Genomic DNA, 19,674 nt, shown 5'->3' with positions numbered 1-19,674 from the left:
AGTAGTAGGCCATGGTTGAGTTTATTTTCAAAATTGTTTATAAAGTTAAAATATTTTTATAAATTTCATTGTCGTGGTGTAGTACAATTTGCACTTTCACTGAACTTCTCATTTTGAATTTTACATATTGTAGCCTACTTTATAACGTTGTGTAGGCTACTTATCATCAATTAAGACAAACTTATCAATTAACTATTTAAAACGTGTGAAATTTCTGGTATATCCGCATTCCGCAGTCATATTGTGGCGATGGTGTATTGTTAAAGCAAGCGAGCAAAATCATCTGCGAATGACTACCATGTTATTGATTCTCTGTTCAATATCGAGTTCAACTATACATCGTTATTTTAGATGTGCAGTAACACTTGATTTTTTTAATTTTTTTTTTATGTAGTTATCTAATAAACCAAAAACTTTCTCCTCCCATAGCAATACTTCTACACGTCGAAATTGAACCAAATTTGACGTGCAGCGTTTATTTAGGCAACCTAACAATTTTATCAAGTTATAGAGTATAGACAGTAAAGTTTGAATTTAGAAGTTGTTTTTGAACATCCCCACCGGGAAATTGTTGTTGGTTGCTTTGTAAAGAGAATTTATTCACTAAAAGCTATCTGACTGCCTCATCTGGTTCCAAAGACTACTCCAAGTCGTTTTGACACCTTCCTATCTTTTCATTGTATCGCAATTTTTGTGGTGTATTGAACTGATAAATATTGCTAATTAACCCAAACAGCTCTGTGGCGAACGTTCGTAATATAGAATAGTCGTTCGTGGCCGTTGTCCTTTTGATTTGAAGGTCCTACAATCTACAACCGAAAGGTTGCGAAGGGAAATTCCAGAAGGAGCGTCTTTACAAGCTACAGGAATATTTCAATGATATTATGCGTTGCTGTTTTCGTTTATTTTGTTATGTTCTTGTTCTTCTATTTAGGACAAAAACACAAATAATACGACGAGGTTTCAAAATGAACTCAGTATATTATCAGCCGAATAACTTTGAAACAGAAGGCACGATCGATAGTGCAGGTAAACGAAAGACCGTAGACAACAGGACGCAAGGATATAAATGCACAGTACGACACACGGGGAAATATTGATTGGCTGCAATTACTAATACTAGACATATAAGAGGAAGACAAATGATACCAACGTAAAATGCACGAACACGAACATATCAGATTAGTGAGTCGCCCACATTTACGTAGGTCTATAAAATTGCTTTTTGCCTATTTATAAGAGGATAACGTCTACCGCCGTACGACCAGGACTATCTGTAGAGCGTTTGTGCCATATTCCTTACCAATGGTTGCTTAGCTTGTGACTGCTGATGGTGAGTAACTTCTTGTGTAGCTGTAGGGCTGGGCAGAATGATTCAAGTACTGAAATTATACGCTCAGTGTCACTGAAAGTTAATTTATAAAGGAGAATTATAGTTTCGATACTAATTTTTACAGTGGTAGCCTTGAAACCGAAACCTGATCGGTCGTATCGTAGCATACGAAACATATCGTACAAAGCTACGAACTTTACTGGAAATAGCACATTTCCGAAGTCATGATTATCCCACAACATTGTCACCAAGTGCAATAAAATCGGTTAGGTCGAAAAAATACTACAGTATCTTTAATGTCATGGATAACAGGCATTATATTCTTTGTGGTCGCAAAAAAAGTCCATATTTAAACTTTGATCCATATTTAAACTTTGGTCCCTCGGTTAACTGTCATATTTCCGTCGGAGGTTTATCTGGGCTCCTCTTCCTCTGCCGTTGCCGTTCTTACGGCGACAAAAAGCCCAGAAAAAGACCCGACGAAGAAAGCATTTACGAGGAATGGAAAGAACTAGTAGAAAGGGCCGCGGTTTCAAAAAAAGATCAACATCGAAAAGAACTGTGACATCGAGCACTCTAGGCCGAGGTTGATGTTAGAGAGTAAAGGATCGCTACTGATGCGTGTCGTTGGACATCCTCCTATCTGTTCATGATATCGCCTTGTGTCTTATCGCATTGTACATTGTGTATGACTTGTTCAGATGAAAAATATAACCCAACGATGTTCGTTAGTCTTGATATAACTACATCTTGCCATATTTACTCGTTTATAACTCCGCTGGGTGGCGACTGAATCTGAGGCATTCCGTTCCCCCGTCGTCTCCTAATCCATACCAATGTTACATGTTGCGTTTGTTGGTGAGATGAATAAAACATGCTGACTGACTGACTGACCTCCTTAAAATAGTACATTGACCGCTCTCTTATTTGAGACGTCATTCCATGCTGGTGGCGTCATATTTTGTGATACGATTGTTGATACACAGTCTTCTTTCCATTTCTTTGCTAGATCCACGATTATAATCACATAGTGGTGCAGACTTGAAGGGAGGTAAAGACGTGGGATAAGAGAGAGACTCACAAAATGGACACGGAGAAGGCTAAAATGTCATGTTTCAATTTCATGTCACCGTTGAATTTTGATTTGTGTCGGAATGGCCGCCAACTGATATGACGGACAAATTTTCATTCATGGCAGCGGGTTGCATATTGGTGATATCGATGTTATTTTGATATTTCTGTAATATATTGACATCTATGATTATGTCACACCAGACCGACATTCGAATTGATAATACCTGAGCTGCTGACGCATAGGAGCGTCTGCACTCGTTCTAGACTAGACTCCTGTAAGTCATCTCTCATATACGGAATGGATGTCGATGAGGAGCACAGAATAGATATTACTCCATAACGTGTAAAGGACTCAGGAGTCGACCGTAGGGACACATTACAGTGCGTGCACTATACGCGCCAACACACTATACGCACTATCAAGTGTAATGTTCCCATACTGAGACGCGCCATATACATACCAGAAGTAACGAGTAAAGAAGTAGCCTACTTACCCACTTCAGATAACTCCAATAGATTTTTTCTACTTGCACTAATTACTCAAGTGCGTATGATGTTCACCAGTGGTGCTCAACTGGGGGTCCGCGAAGCATTTTCAGGGAGTCTGCGAAACCTTGAAATTGCAAAATGGTTGATCACCTAATCAGTAGGGCAAGTTTTTGCAACTTTTTCAACGTTTTTTTACAGCTTCCGGCAGCTTCCTAAATGCTGGGAAGATATGTAGAATGCTGTTTTAAGCTGTCTGAAGGAATTTTATAGTGCAACTTTTTGCAACTTGTGTCATGTTTTTTTCATGCAACTTTTTGCAACACTTTGCAGCTTTTTCGATTTTTCATGAAAGTATTTTCGATTTTGGTGAAATACACGGCCAAATTCGACTGAAATACCGTAAATCAGGACTGAAGTAACGCTCTTACGGGTATTTCGAGAGCTGAGGCGGAAAGTCGACCTTTTTTTAGTCGATCAATGCGGAATGAGGATGGAAAACTGTATTCCGGGAGTAGAACTATAGGAAGTTGACCTTTTTTTTAGTCAACCGAGACAAATGTGGTCTTTTAGTGTAACTTTTGTGAAAAAATAAATGCAACTTTTTACAGCAACTTTTGTCAAAAATAAATGCAACTTTCCACGGATTTAACTGCAACAAAACCTTGCCCTACTAATCAAGGGAGAGTTTCACTTTTTAACTGCTAAAACTTCAGGACTCTAACAGAATGTCCATCTGCGGTGAAATAGTTCACTCTGCAAACTCATTTTAATTGTCAAATTGCCAATAACCGACTGATACAAGTGCATTGCTGTTTACAGATGCTTAATTGGGGGTTTGGAATAGAATTTGTTTGCAAAAGCCCATTTTTTCTGCGATTAATGCATGACCATTAATCCATAATAAATTCAAGATAAGCTGTTGGGGGGAAATGACTATGCTGGACGTTTCATGTTCATTAAAATTATACTTCGCAATGTTTGTGCCATATATGTTGCGTTCATACCCCAAGGCCCAAGGTGTCGACGGAAGCGCTACGCGCTATTATTAAATTCGCCACCCCACCCCCTATATTTGTGGAAAAAATAAATTTGCAGGTGAAGAAATACCAATGACACACCCTTGTATTACGCTTGCTTTGGAATCGGTGTATTATGTGTTCAGGGGTGTACGGGTTTTGAGTAAACGTTAAAAGGGTGTACCACGACGAAAACGGTTGAAGAGCACTGTTTTAGACTACTTTCACTTCTACTTGAACAGTATTTAGGCAAAACTACATACTTTTAACACTTTTCAAAAGAAGGAAGTATTTTTGTAACGAGTTTGTAGCACTTTTATGAGTGAAGGTGATATAAGACCCAGAACCTGAAATAATAGCCCCCGTATGGCCATTATTTTACATATTTTCGAAGATCGTGCGTATTGGTGAGAGTCATAAATCATTTCGTGCTATTCCCGAAGTTGCATCTTGCAAAATAGAAAGTAGTCACCTCCGATTAGCAACTGAAATCAAGCGACCCTTCGACGAAATTTACCTTCGGAAACTATATTTACTTGTTTACTTTTAGGACTTCATATTCGACTTCCGCTTGAAAGTACTGTTGACATGTTTTGGAAATTGCTGTTTGCAATTGCAATTGAGTACAAATATTTGGTTTTACTTATACTTCTATAAGTTATTAGCAACCTTGACTATAGTTTGATCACCTCTAGTAAGGACTTTTTCAACGTGGGTCAAATATCATGGTCATTGGTCATGCGTGTTATTCATGCTGAAGAATTCTCGCACAACAAATACCAAGAATACTACACTAATATGGTAATATCACAGTTCGACCAATTCGCAACCAGAATTTACTACAATATACAACTTGCACAGGGTATTGATGTCATACCTTAGGAAATTTCCGGGAAAATCATCGCAATCTTTTCCAGCTATGAATGGTTGAACTGCAGGTTTATAGCAATTGCGAAACTAATCTGCTGTTGAAAGAATGGCCTGCGGCGATATCCATGAATTAGATATCCCGGATGAAGACCGAACACTAACACGTCGACTCTCGAAACAGCATTTAAATACCCTGTATAGGACTGCGTTGGTGTCGCATCAATCGTTTTCGTGTAGGATACCTAGCCGAAGGATTGATAGTAGATTTTATTATGAGCCTTATATCTGTTTAGACACATAATCAGCAATTAACATATAGATGACGGAATGCAAATCAACATACGCACTGCGATGGCGCTAAGCGCATTCGTTATGACTACTTGCGTCTATTGGCAATATCATTCCGAAATATATTCCTTGGAAGATCTTTCAAATTATATTAAAGGCGCTCAAAAGTATGCGGACATCTGGAATTACAGAAGTACGGTATCAGAATCAATAGACTCATTTCGCGATAATAGTAGTATCGACATGACCGGTGGTTACAGACCTTGGTCTCTGCTGGCTCCCAATTGCGATCATATTTTACAAAATATGACGAAGGGAAAGTGGGTGAGGAAGATCCACATGCCTCAATATAAAAATCTCCTGGTTTATCTCAGCAATGAGGAAGAAAAATTGGAGACGGAATTACACGGATTTTGGGAGAAAAGTGGAGTCCAAACGGCGTTATGGAGAGAAGATCTTCGTTGCGGTTATTCCAAGTAAGTAAATCGCATTCAATTGAGTTGAGTGAGAAACAGATTAAAACGTAGCTTGAGGCTGCGGAATGAAAACCTTAAAAATATTGGTCGAGCTTAGTTAGAGACGATGCACATATAATCAACTCTGCAAATACCAACAAATTAATACAAACCTTATACAATATATTCCGAATGACAATATTTAAAAGAAGTATTATATACTAAAATAGTTCCGGAATAGATTAATAACAAAAGGATAATTTTAGTCAACCAACTTTAGTATGATTCAAGTAATGTAGAAACATGGACCACTGGCGCTCAAGTCCAAACGAAGTCTGTAATGCTCCGCATAATAATCGAATTCTACAGTATAATATTCTTATTACCATGGACGGTATACGCGTGGATTCAGCGGACCTCCTTAAAAGAATTATATAGCTTAGGGCCAGTGGCGTAGCATTGGGGGGGTGCAGACTAGATGACCTTACGGTCATATCGCATCTCCGTCGTCATAAGCATCTCGATGGTGCAGGCGAAACCGAATACCCCCCTTCTCTCGTCTCTTTTGGCGTTTGTGTCTTTGCGCTAGGGGCGGCAGGCTGCAAGGCGGATGGAAATGTGAGGTGATGTCTTACACCACTTAAGTACTGAAAAGGAGAATAATGCGGGATTCGAGGCGAAGTGAAGACCTTATTTTAGTCATCAAAAGATTTCCAGTGAATATAATTGAAAATATTTCGAAATTTGGGCGGCAATTTTAGCTAAAGCCAGGGGCGGTAGCATATGCTCCTACGCCACTGCCTTGGCCCCCTACAATGATAAAGCACTGATCAAATAGACCAATGGTTCTCAACCTGGGGGCGCGGGAGGCTCTCAGGTGGCGCGAGAAATTGACAAAATCTGTATGAATTCAGACTAAACATGTGTTTTACAACCATTCTGAGAAGTCGATTTTTGTTCGTATTCAAGAAAGCTCGCCAAATTTAAACTCCAGCAGTCGCGCTAAATGGAGTACAAGCTGATTTCAATTTCATTAGAGCAAATTTCTGGTATTATTTGAAAATTTTGAGCAATTCCCAAGTGTAAGGCAATATAGCCTTAAGCTCGGTGCGCTGGGTAGCTGTTGTCAATAGCTGGCGAACTGCACCGCCTTAGACAGACTTAGATGCAATATAGGCTGCCCGGTTTTGCCCTCATTTAGGCTACCCTAAATCAACACAATTTAATTCAATTCCAAAACTGATCAAATTTAGCATGGGAGTACAGAACGACGCCGTGATCTCTGTAGTCACTACCAACATTAGGATTAGTCACAGTGCAACCTGGCTTGAAATAAATTGATGTCCTGATCAATGTTTTTTGTTATTTTCAAACAAGTTTGGGGAAATTAGTCAGAAATGTTAAAAACTGAACAATTGGAATGCGGATTTAAACTTGGCGTAAGACATAGGCCTACCAGCCTACCATATGTATATTATTAGATCAGGAATGGGCAACCTGCGGCCGCAGAAGGGACACCTAATACAATTAGTATGTGTGGGCGGCCGCGACAAGCAAATGAAAATTACGAATTCAATCCCAAATTTTTGAGAGATTTTAATTATTCTTGAAATTTACTTCGTGCTCCGCGCAATTCAGCATAACTTCATTTTCGATTTTAATATAGTAGCACCCTTCTTAATCTGAGCCGGAATCGGAGTCGTGTGCTCCTCGCAAAAGAAATTTGTTTGTGGTAAATTTGGACGATCTCAATATATTCCCACTATTTTCATCACTGATACAATCGACAATCCTTATGGGGGTCAAGAAATAACAGCATGCAACATAGTTACTAATAACGATTGACCCACCCGAAGATGCATCATCATTTATAACTTGCCCTAAATTTTCGAAATCACTCCCTCCATGAACCCTATTGGTGAATCTGATTACATGGGCTGAGAAAGGATAAATATTTGCTATTGATATATGATACTGCTACTATTAACTACGGAATTCTGCCGTGAATATGAAAAATACTATTCAGAACATTGCCACTCGCGATTTCGGTGCGTACAATAGAATGAAAAGTAGAATAGTCCGGAGTTCACCGGGAATGGATATGGACAAATTAACATGGGTATTTTGCGTCCATCAGTTAGTTCATCACGGCTATACCCTGGAATGAAGCCTTAGGCTACATAAGTAATCGAAATGCGGCCGTGATTAGCAAAAAGGTTGCATACCTCTGTATTTGATGATGTGCTCTTTTTGACATGACGATAAGTGCACGGGGGTCAGGGGGCGCAGTTTTTTTTTAACCATCGCCAAGGGGGCGCATGTCCAAAAAGGTTGAGGACCGCTGAAATAGACGGAGTAAGTTTAGCCGTTTTGCGCTAGTAACAGTGCTCAATGTTGTGTAACTGAGTAAACGTGCTTCCTCTATAACGTATATTGTGAAAATAAGAAGTCACAGTAACGAAACGAAACTAAAAGAGCCAATTTGTTAGTAACGTTAAGTTAATTTTGCTATGAAAGTACGAACATAACCGCGTATTGTATTGATAGCGACTAATGAAGCAATCTTAGCTATGAAATGTTTCTCAAATAAAATATCGCTAACATAGCATATTTACATGCGTAGTTGTAGGCTACGTAGTTTCAATAATAAAGTGTTGGCTGATACTATACTATGACGCAGCTACGAGACTCAACCAAAAGATTCCACGTGGCCTAAAGTGGGAAGCTGGTGTAATCCTCGAGGATCGAAACCGTGCTGCTCTAATAATTTCACTGGAACATGCATGGAACCTTCAGAGACATCGTGTAACTGCAATGGGTAGGTATAGATTACTAGTTGTAGGGCAGTGTTTCTCAAACTAGGGTCCTGGGTCCCTTGGAGTTCGCGAGACTATAATCTGGGGTCGCCATAGCTCACTATATTCAAATTATTACTGTTTCAATTTGATACTGAAAATGAGCTGATTCATTTTGTTATAGCTCGCCTTCTCGAATTCGATAGCGGTCGATAGCGCGTTATTTTACTGTTTTCTGATTGTCGTATTGTTCGTTGGCCAACCATCAGTGCGCGAAAATGTGTGCCTCACCTTGTATTGTTTCACTGTGCTGGCATTGTACGTAACAAAGACCATTTTCACATCCCACAGGGAATATCATGGGTTTCTGGTGACCTGAAATTATTATTATTCGGTGTGACGATATAGCATGCAATTAACACCGGTTAATAAAAATTGTGAGCACAGGTCGTCTCATGCAGTATCAACACGCAACCTGTGACCCGCGTGAGTAAGCCTATCCAAGCCTAAGCTCCGTGCTGCAGACAACTTCGTACCTTATTAGTCGGGGCATGTTCAATGTCGATTCACTGCCCATGTTCAATCAATACAACCAATTACGTACGTCATTACACTTGAATGAATACTGATTGTCAGCCCTCCAGATTACCAGATCTCGATATGACATATCAACCTCGACTATATCAACCTATGCATCACTCGTTTTCACCACTAGTCGTTTTATGGCAGTTGTTCTCAACCTTTTTGTCTTCGCGCACCCCTTTTGGACCGTCAAGGACCACCGCGGACACTCAAGTTTTGGTTCAAATTTAGCTCAATTATCATGCAACCGTCATCTGCATTTGGGGAATATTAACCGTAGGCTAGTGACAAACAGCAACAAAATGACTATTCTCGGAAATAACATCACACTGTTTAAGTGGAATTTGGGTAGACGGTAGCGAATTCTGCAGCTGCGTTTCTTGAAATACGAGGTCGTGTGTTGAAAATTCGCGTCTTCGATTTGATATGAAAGAATGCCGAAGATATATTTCCAGGAAAGCCGCAGATATATCACAGGAAAAAATGGATTTTGGCAAACCTTTGAAGTCACGCTGATTGACCTTACTAAACCTACTTTTTGATTTTTCCCCAAACCCCAACAAGATATCTTCAAACAGCAATGTGTTTGTATCAGTAGACAGCTCGCAATTTGGCAATTAAAATGAGTTAAAATTTATTTCCGTCGAGTGTGTATGACTCGTCTTTACATCGCCTCCTAGGCCCAGGTGGGTGTCTGATTTCAAAAATTATTCCAATTCGTTTCGACACCATCCTATATCTTTTCATTGTATCGCAGTTTGCGGTGTTTTGAAATGATTGAATAATGATTGACATTATACTGATACTCAATGGTTGAAGACATACACGCCGGGTTGACAAAAATCGGGGTATATATAAACGCATAAGGATTCTGGAAATATAAAGGTATCAAATACATGCTTGATTACCAGCGAAGTACCAGCTTTATTTATCATCAAATGGAGGCTTGGCTTGTCTCTGTATCTCTCTGCCTTATGGTGATGGTATACATCAAACGCACCCTGTGAATATACATTAAACGCAGTCGACTATGTCAAATTTTCTTATTCCACGGTTCAGCCCGACCAAAAAACGAAACATCGTAATCTATTACTGGTAGACCACGATAAGCGGTTATGGTCATGGAAAGTCAAGCACCGCCTTTAAAGAAATGAAAATTTCATGTTCGTGAAATCAAGTCCACGTGTTAATTTAACTTATTAAAACCAATCAATTTGGATTAGTTAGGTCACTAGGTGTATCTACATGACTTTGTAATTGTGCATTCTCCACAATAGGCCGACTTGAAATATATTCTCCGTATCGGAAAACGAAATTTCATGTTCCGTTAAATTGGGGTCGCGTCATAACATGGTTGCCGACCGCTGCCATAAGTTACGGAACCGACCGATAGGAACTCATTTCGAAAATTACCGCGCGGGTCACAGAGAACCTTCTCGCGGGCCTGTTATTTACGTAATACGCCATATCACTTTAATAGTGATAGAGCGGTAAAAACCCGGACGTTCGTTTGTTTAGCGTGGTGACAATTTTCTACTCTAAACCGCTTATGTCCATTGATACCAAATTTATGTTCAACTGTCAACTATAGCGACTAACACACAGTATCACTATTGTGGGGCGCTGAGTATTACTTCCGAAGTTACCAAAAAGATCATGATGGAGTTTCCTATTGACAAATGAGACGTTTGTTGCATTTTCTTAGTCTGTATAACACTTTGCATAGGTCGTTGAGTGAAATATCACATAAATCAGATTTGCAGTATCCTTTGGAGGCAAGGTTAAGAACCATTGATCTAAGCAAACGAATATCGTGCTAATCATATCGTGCTAATCATATCTTGTTTAGATGTGTAGATCTGCGCAAATACAAGTATTCCGAGGTCAGTGATTGGATCGTGGCAGACAATCGATGCGAATGGAAAGATTATAGCGCGGCGCAAATTTGTGAAGTCATAGAAGGGTCTGCGTTCTCTGACATCCAATTCGTGGGCGATTCCTTCATAAGAAACATGTACAGAACTTTCGCGATGATGGTCACAAACGATTTCGATCATGGTGCCGTAAGCGGATCAACACCAGCACGCGTCAGGGCATTATGCACTAAAATGCAACAGTATTTCTGGAGGGATTGCCGGGACACGTTGAAAGATGTCTCAAAGACGCTGGATCCAAGAAAACTGTGCGGCGGGAGTGGATCTTTAAATTTCAATGCTACATTACTGGGCTATTACAACCTTGAATTCAAAGAGCAGTTTCTGCAGCTGGTCCAAAGCAACATCAATGTGCCCGGATCATTGATAATCGTGAGCGTTGGCTTCCACATGCAATGCAATTCGAGACTTGTAATCGAACAATTTCTGGGTCCCGCTATCGACGCGATTACGGAATATTACGGCGAACCGCCAAGTCATGTCGATCCACAAAAATTATCAGGTCGCTGGCCCCAAATCATGCTGTGCTTGCCTTTGACTATTGGACTGCTCAAACCCGCCAGTTATCTCACACTTCAAAACGAAATGAAATGCGGAAAATACTCATCAGAAATGAAGGTCTACGCTGATACACACGACGTTCGCGTTTTAGATTTTCGCGCACTCACGAAGCTAGTCTTCAGCTTCGATGGCACACATCACGGAATAGCAGTTAATAAAATGAAGAATTTGATATTCCTCAATCATATAGCATCTCTGGTGCATTAACGGTATCTTTTGCACCACAAAGTGATAATTGAACAGTATTCATATTGAAATGTACCCGACCATATTAGGCGGACACTCGTACAGGGTAATCGTCAGCAGCTGGTAGAGCAGTGATTCTCAAACGTGTTTAGACACGCACTCCTTTATGATAGTGAACGTTTTCGCGCCCCCCTTATCGTCATTAGGGCTGGGCACAATGATTCGAGTACTCGAATCTGAATCGAGTATTAATTTTAATGATTCGAGTCGAGTAGTAAAATACGATTTTTTCGAGTACTGAAATTATACTCTCCTCGCCACTGAAAGCTAAGTTATCAACGAGAATTATAGTTTCGATACTAATTTTCACTGCTGAAGCCTGGGAGCCTCTATTGGCCGTATCGTACCATACGAAACATACAGTACAAAGCTACTAACGTTACTAGAAATAACCCAGTTCCGAAGTCATGATCATCCCACAACTTTGTCACCAAGTGCAATGAAATCGGCATGGTCGAAAAAATACCAAAATCTCTTTAATGTGATGGATAACAGGAATTATAGTCTTTGTGGTCGCATAAAAGGTACCGATTTGAAATTTGACATATTACATTCTGTTGTGACGTCATAATGGGTGATACTCGATTACTCGACTCGACTCGAAGCATTTCACGTGATTCAGAATCGAATCACTCAGGTACTCGATTTTGTCCAGCCCTAATCGTCATATCACAAAACGCAATCAGAATGCTACCAATCCCAATGGATAGTTTCATGGAATGGAAGCTTTTATGATTGTTGATGTGAGGACTATCAAATATGATCTTCGGACTATACGAAGAGCAAAAACCACGATTTGGTGGTGGCGAGATAGCGCGGTGGTATAATCCTGCAACACCAATGGGTGCGGGTTCGAGTCCGACCGAGGTCGACTTCAGAATTCGTAAACCAAAGTGTTGGAGGTTTATCTAGGCCAGAGGTCTCAAACTCAAATGTGCTCGCGGGCCTATTTCCCACTTTTTGATCGCGTCGCGGGCCGCAGCACCAATAATAGGGTAATTCAATGTATTTCCAAGTGATGGGACCGTGCAAACTGACATTCCACACGCGTCGTGAAAATGTGATTTAATATTGTGAATTTACGAATTCACGCCTGTCGCGGAAAAAATCACATTTTAAAATATTTGAATGAAATTGTTGCTGTACTTGGCATAGTTGCTGTATATTTAGTTGTAGACACCATGCGGGAGTACAAATGCATCAGGACATCGTAAAAGCTGCAGCGTTATAATTTTGCAGATAGCGGACTTGTCACAATAATAGGTAGAATAATTTAGAAGTTTACAAAGATTGATCTGATATCAGAGCATTGAAGCAGTACAGCCTAATCCGGGTTTTAGTTATACTCCGGATAACTAGGCTATTGATCATGTCGTTACCAAAGTTGATTTAAATCAGCGTTGGATTCAACTTCGATTATTGGAACAGATCTGCAACGACTTGAAAATAATGATACTGTGCCATAGCAATAGAAATGTCCAATCGCCGGAGAATTTGGTGTTACAACTGTGAAGCGTACGCTACGACTACTTTACACTCACTACATTTAATTGGCGATAATAACAAGGATAAAGATACCCAAGATGACACAGGGTGAAACTAACTGTACAGCAAGAGGGCAGCATAATGACGATGATTGCTATACCGACCTCCTTAGATATCTAAATAAGCTACGAAACACAAGCTAAGACTTTTTTGTTTTCTATATATTACCATTCCCACACCAGTTAGATAGTTTGTTGCGTCCGTGCTTGTTCGAGTCCCGATAAGTCCTTCTCTGATTGTAACATTCGACGCGACTCAATTGGATTCATTTTTATTTTATCACCCAGTCAGACCGAATTTGAGCAATTTTACAAACGGACGCGCACAAGTCCAGGTCACGATTTTCAGTTATGAATAGGGCTGGGCAAAATCGAGTACCTGAGTGATTCGATTCTGAATCACATAATATGCTTCGAGTCGAGTCGAGTATTCGAGTATCACTCATTATGACGTCACAACAAAATGTATTATGTCAAATTTCCAATATGTACCTTTTATGCCACCACAAAGAGGATATAATGCCTGTTATCCATCACAATAAAGATACTCTGGTATTTTTTGTCCGTACTGATTTCATTGCACTTCTTGAAAATGTTGTGGGATGATCATGACTTCGGAAATGTGTTATTTCCAGTAAAGTTGGTAGCTTTGTACTTTGCCCCGTATGCCGCGACATGGCCAATCAAGGATTCAAGGCATCCTCAGTGGAAAATAGTATCAAAACAATAATCCTCGTTAGTAAATCAACTATATCAGTTTCGAGGAGCGTATAATTTCAGTACTCGAAAAAATCGTATTTTACTACTCGACTCGAATCATTAAAATCAATACTCGATTCAGATTCGAGTACTCGAATCATTGTGCCCAGCCCTAGTTATGAATCATCAACGGGTCATGTTTTACCCTCATAAACAAGTAATGTGACGTAATAGTTAATCTTCCACTGCGTGGTAACTTTTGAAAGTGATGTAAGAATCAAGTTTGATGAGTAGTTTCAAGCTTGTGGAGTAGTTTTAGAGCAAATTTCCAGTTCTCAAATTAAAAACAGAAGATATTTGGCAGGTAAATATTCTCGAATAGTTCGTAATCCAAAATGCCCTCACGGGCCGCACAAAATGGTCTCGCGGGCCGCGTGTTTGACAGTTTGAGACCTCTAATATAGGCTCCTCCTCGTCACCTCATCCGCGTAAGCGGTGACTTATAAAAAGCCTAGAAGTGGGCCGTGCTATAAGTCGGCAGCTACGGAAAAAATGATACACATCGACCTGGTGTAGTAGTCGACAAACACCATGAATACCACAGAACAAAAACAAACCATGATTTGGAGGTAAAATCGCGCGGTAGCGAAATAATTTTTAGTTGACCGCAGCTTCGCCCCCCCCCCACCCCCCTATCCCCCTCAGGTGCTTTCACGCCCTCCGCCCGCCAGTTTGAGAACCACTGTGGTAAAGAATTGGAAGGAACATTGTATATCAATAATCGTGTAACCAAATATGACGTCACCGATATGAAATTTCGAATAATCGGGGCAAAGAGATCACTTGAGCCAAATGTACTATTTTAGATGGTACACAAAGTCTTTCAGTTGACACAAACTTGGTTGGCGTATTTTGATAGAAGTCCACTCTAAGGCATACAAATGAAAGTGTCATCTCGATAAAATTTTCGCGCAGACAGAATTATCCAACAAATATTTGCCAATAGCAGAATTCATGACCGTTGTATGTTCTGAATCAAGCTTAATGGGATCAATCAAGGGTTACTTTTTCTCTGAGCGTGATGTGCGTTTTAATATATCTTTGGCACATGCTGCTTTACGTGGTCCTGCGAACGGGGTGTCAATTGGGTTGCACTTAATACAAAAATCGATTCAACACAAACATGAACCCTGCTTAAAACATGTTTTTACTGTTTTTAGCCATGACGTCACGAATATTTGATTGTGACGTCATGGTTGATTGACATTAAGAAATGTAAATATAGGATAAAAATAACTTCCGACCCCTGTCATGGACGGACCAAAAATATCTTTAACCTGAACTACATCGTTTGGCAGTATTTTTACGGTGGGCGGTCACCATCATCAGAACACCCATTCCGTACCAATGATCTTTATATACTTGCTATAACCGTTGAAGCGACGAAGATTTCGAGGGTTCCAGCCATTCCATATTGTATATGTCAACTATATCGTGTGCAAATCGTACGTAGGCTCATACTACATGTCAGTGACGTGCGGAAAAATGAGGCAGTGCCTCACCTGTCGTCAAGGTGCATAAGAGAAAATCATGAAAACCCCGATGAATATTGATATTTTCCATCGATAACTAAATTTGAACACTTTTTTACCCAACCGCACCAATTTGCATTATTATTATTATTCAAACATACAGCGTGAAAGTAGAGGTGAGGCACGGACGGGTCGTGCTTCACATACGACAATGCAATTTATTATCAACACCTCCAAATTCATAATAACTGGTATCAACCAAATGCTATCGTCGCTGTGATTCTGAAAATCCAAATGTTAACAGTGTCAGAGCACCAGAACCCCTTCAAAATCGCCAATGCATTTGACATTCGGCTTTATTACAGACGATGCCATTATAGAATGTAAACGTCTACATTCTATAATGCCATCGCAGACAAACAATAGCCAGGTGAGGTACAAACTAATCTGCCTCATGGACTATTCGCTAACAATCGCAGAGCAGTGAAACGCGCTATTGAGTTCGGAAACCAACAGTCTGTAGCAGCGACGGCCAATACGTAATGCGGAGCAAATACATTCCCTTACTTATGCAGCTGATATGTATTTTTAACCCATTCCTATAAACTCAAGTTGGGGCATGTGATAGTTATATTTACATAGCCTGTGTGTGTCGTCGTTGTTTGTGGTCGTTATAGTGTTTTCGACTCCAGTAGTCTTTCACACCAGGTCGATATTCTATGTTATGATTCCATATTTGTATTTGCCGACTCGTAGCACATTCCACTTCTAGGCTTATGTAAGACACCTCTTGGATCAGATGACGACTAGTAGGCTGTAGTCTAGATAGCCTGCGTGTGCCTCACCAGCCATGAACCTCACCGCACGTCACTGCTACATGTTTTTTCGAATGTATTTAATGTTATTACTCAATTTACTAAAATGGCAACTACAATTAGAACTGTAACTACACAATTTTCAAAATCCAAAAGACAATTAGAACTACCGGTACTCACTTTTTAAAACTAGCAACTACTGCTAGAACTAGAACTAACTTCCTATAAAAATACGCAACTATAACTAAACACAGCTAACTTAGCAATGGTTTTTACCGGCGTTCCCAGACGCACACGTGATACATACTAGTGCGAAGCGGATCGACAAATTCTCTGGTCCTAGTCCGATCCTATTTTTAAAGCTCTTGTCCGACTCCGGATTCTGGGAATGACCGTGATCCGGTCCGAAAAACTCCGATAATATTTATCTACTCGCAGGATGGTATTGAAAATAGATTGAAACAATGCAAAGAGGAAATTGAAAACTCAAAGATCAAGCCCAGCCGTTAGTTATAGTAATTGTGACAACTTGGACTTGACATGTGTTTTATTTCCATGGACGCTTCACTGTGATTAGAGCAGGGCCGGCCAACCCTTGGTTTAGAAATTAGTAATATTATCAAAAATAAATTGCTCATAATGGGAACTTGCAAAACTAACCAAAAATTTTATTAGTCTGGACGCAACACTTGAAATGTGAATACTAAAGTATCAGTTCCGACGCATCGGCAGATCCATATGCCGATCGCATTTTGGTAGATCTTCGTACATCTCAATTAAAGCAGAATATTATGCGGTAGATTTATCTAAAGTAAAGTAAAAATTTTCTTCACGCTTCCCGCAATGTCATGTCACTCGATTTCTTGCTTTTAATATATTGTTACACCCCCTCCCCTGAAAATGAAAGAACGCCTAATGTAACAGATTAAGTGTAACTAAATTCGCAATTACGAGAGAAAGTGTCGTCCGACATCATGTATATCGCAGAAAGACCGACGACGATGAAACCTACAGTCACAAAATGGTTGACGCATGTTGGCCGAAGCTTTCGATATCGATATGTCTATGAATATCCGAATAGTAAAATCCTTGCGAACTTGGCCCAGCGATATGCAGCAGACCCACAATATACTCGAGTAACAATATTATTGACCTATAAACTTCGAAAAAATTTCGCGCTCGGCGCGACTAGTGGCGTCATAAATTACATAAAAAACAGACGGCAATGGTGGTGGTACAGAAAATATGCATGCACAGCATTCGGTATCAGATAGGAATGATCGATACGACCGTGAAGGTCAACTAGTCTGATCAAGAGAATGAAAATCGATCTACCTTTTTATTTTTATTATTCGTATGATGCATGCTTGGATGACCACTGGCCGCAAATTTGCCTAAATTCTGCGAGTTCCGAGCATTTTCTGATACTGCACACGTTGTTACTTTCATTATTGGTTTCGTTCTGGCGTGTTGATCGTCGAAATACAACCTCGTCACATTTCTTCCTTGGAATAACGTCTCGTCTTTTTCTTGTTCGGCGAATGTCGTATTCGATAATCTGTTTGTATTATTGCAGGCTGGTCTTTATTGTCCCCGCTGTCCGTTAGTTGCTTGCTCGGTCGATCGTGATTGAAAGTCGGGGTCAACCATATAATGCTGTGCCGGGCTATGCCTTAATGTGTTAGAATTGTGTAATCTGACACCAGAAGGTTATTTGTAGGATTCGTTGCGTAGATCTTTCTTTCCGTGGATGTCAGTAAGTGATATATCAATGTACTGTACATTGTACACATATACCTAGCGACGAGGGGTGGTGGGGACCTCTGAAAGGTTGAGGTTCGAGTGAACGCGAACCTTTTTTGAAAGGTTCTGTGTGAACGCGAACGTGAACCTCATGACGTCACGTGACGTCATTTTGCAAATTCCAACCTTACATTTCAGTGTAGTGATGGCCTATATTAGGGTTGCCATACGTCCGGAATTTCCCGGACATGTCCGGAATTTCACTGAAAAATTTGCGTCCGGGAGGAATTTTTATAATATGCCTAAATGTCCGGAATTTTGAAGGCTTGAAGTAGGCTCAAAAGTTTTCCTTAAATCAACAGAGACAACATCAATTTCAAGCAGATTTATGCTATTCGGAATTCTTCTTCGCGCTGCGCGCGAGGTAATGCAACGTATATTGATATTAATATGGGCACCAGGCACCACACTCGCCAAAAATGCAATCAAAAATAAATATAAATAACCATCATTTATTGAAATAAGTCCAATTGTAATCGCGATTATAAGCTAACAGTATGTTCCTAGAGTTGGTTAAGGCCGATTGGATGCTTCAGTCACAGACAGTGGCTCCAAATATTGGGGTCGTTTGCCTTTATCTGGGTATCGCGAAGATGTTGGACGTAATCAGCTTCCTAGGCCGTGAGTAAGTTTGGGCAAGCTGAATTTATTTAGTAATCAGCTTATTCGAGTTATGAGCTGGGCCACCGAACATTTTCAAGTTGGAAATGAGGTCGCGTCCATATAAGGTTGGAAATCTCCGGATGCGCAACCTGCTGGTGCATTTTATAGTAGCCTAATATACGGAATGATCAATATTATCGACAGAATTCATTCATAAAATTTAACAGCCAAATGCATATGGTAAGTGCCCAAAAAGTTACATCGATTACCCTATGATGGGCCCAAGATCAGTGTTTTTTGGAGCGGAAAGTAGCAGAAAAAATGTTGTTTCGGACGTGATTAAAACACACAATCAGATAGCCGAACCGACCTAACAGTATAGCAGGGCTGTCAAACACAATCCCGACAGGCCAGACACGGACCGCCACACGATTTCATCAGGCCCGTGTATAAATCTATTGCGGACCCTAGCAAGTAGTAATCACAAGAGGTCACATTACAGATGGCCCAATTCATTACCTATGTTCCACTCCATTTCTGTATACAGTCGACTGGCAATGCTTTGCTAGTGTGACGTCACAATGTGTTATACCTCATTTTCAAATCCGCTAGTGGGCGCTAAAGAGTGTCCGGAATTCGCTTCACAAATATATGGTAACCTTAGCCTATATTAATGTACACGATACCTAGCGACGACTCGGGTCACATAATGCCACAATGCTGTATTACATATTGATGTTTTAAACGTCGCCAAATGTATGAACTGGGGCAAGCAAATGATATAATAAAAGCCATAAAATCACACTCTTCCGTCGCTTTGCGAACAATTTCGACGAGTAGGCCTGCCCTACTTGCAAGGGAATATAAGGTTACGCCCTAACGGTCTAGGCTAGAACAGACAATGTTTTCGGTGTCTGAGTATTGTTATCCTACGTTGATATTGAGCAGAGTGTAAAACGGGTTTCTGTACTTCCTACCGATATTACCCCATTAACAAGTTATACAGCAATAGCCAACACCCAAATCGCTTGGATT

General features: G+C 40.2%; 1 protein-coding gene across 1 annotated transcript; it reads left to right on the top strand.

Moving 5' to 3' along the window:
* The first annotated feature begins 4,983 nt into the window (after window positions 1-4,983).
* On the top strand, window positions 4,984-11,780 carry LOC145450888 (uncharacterized). Its single transcript, XM_080329388.1, has 3 exons — window positions 4,984-5,546; window positions 8,206-8,343; window positions 10,752-11,780. The coding sequence occupies exons 1-3, from the start codon at window positions 5,110-5,112 to the stop codon at window positions 11,602-11,604; spliced, it is 1,428 nt and encodes a 475-aa protein (XP_080185514.1). The 5' UTR covers window positions 4,984-5,109; the 3' UTR covers window positions 11,605-11,780.
* The last annotated feature ends 7,894 nt before the right edge of the window (window positions 11,781-19,674 follow it).

The sequence above is a fragment of the Botryllus schlosseri genome, chromosome 11 (genome assembly GCF_051294905.1).
Source record: "Botryllus schlosseri isolate E-star chromosome 11, Bs_hap1, whole genome shotgun sequence".
Taxonomy (NCBI): domain Eukaryota; kingdom Metazoa; phylum Chordata; class Ascidiacea; order Stolidobranchia; family Styelidae; genus Botryllus; species Botryllus schlosseri.
Note: the sequence above shows the minus strand (reverse complement) of the source record. Positions and strands in the feature narration are given on the sequence as shown.

Coding starts and splice junctions, on each gene's coding strand:
- LOC145450888 (XM_080329388.1), top strand. CDS start 5,110: ATGCAAATCAACATACGCACTGCGATGGCGCTAAGCGCATTCGTTATG. Junction 5,547..8,205: donor CTTCGTTGCGGTTATTCCAA/GTAAGTAAATCG, acceptor ACTATGACGCAG/CTACGAGACTCAACCAAAAG. Junction 8,344..10,751: donor ACATCGTGTAACTGCAATGG/GTAGGTATAGAT, acceptor TATCTTGTTTAG/ATGTGTAGATCTGCGCAAAT.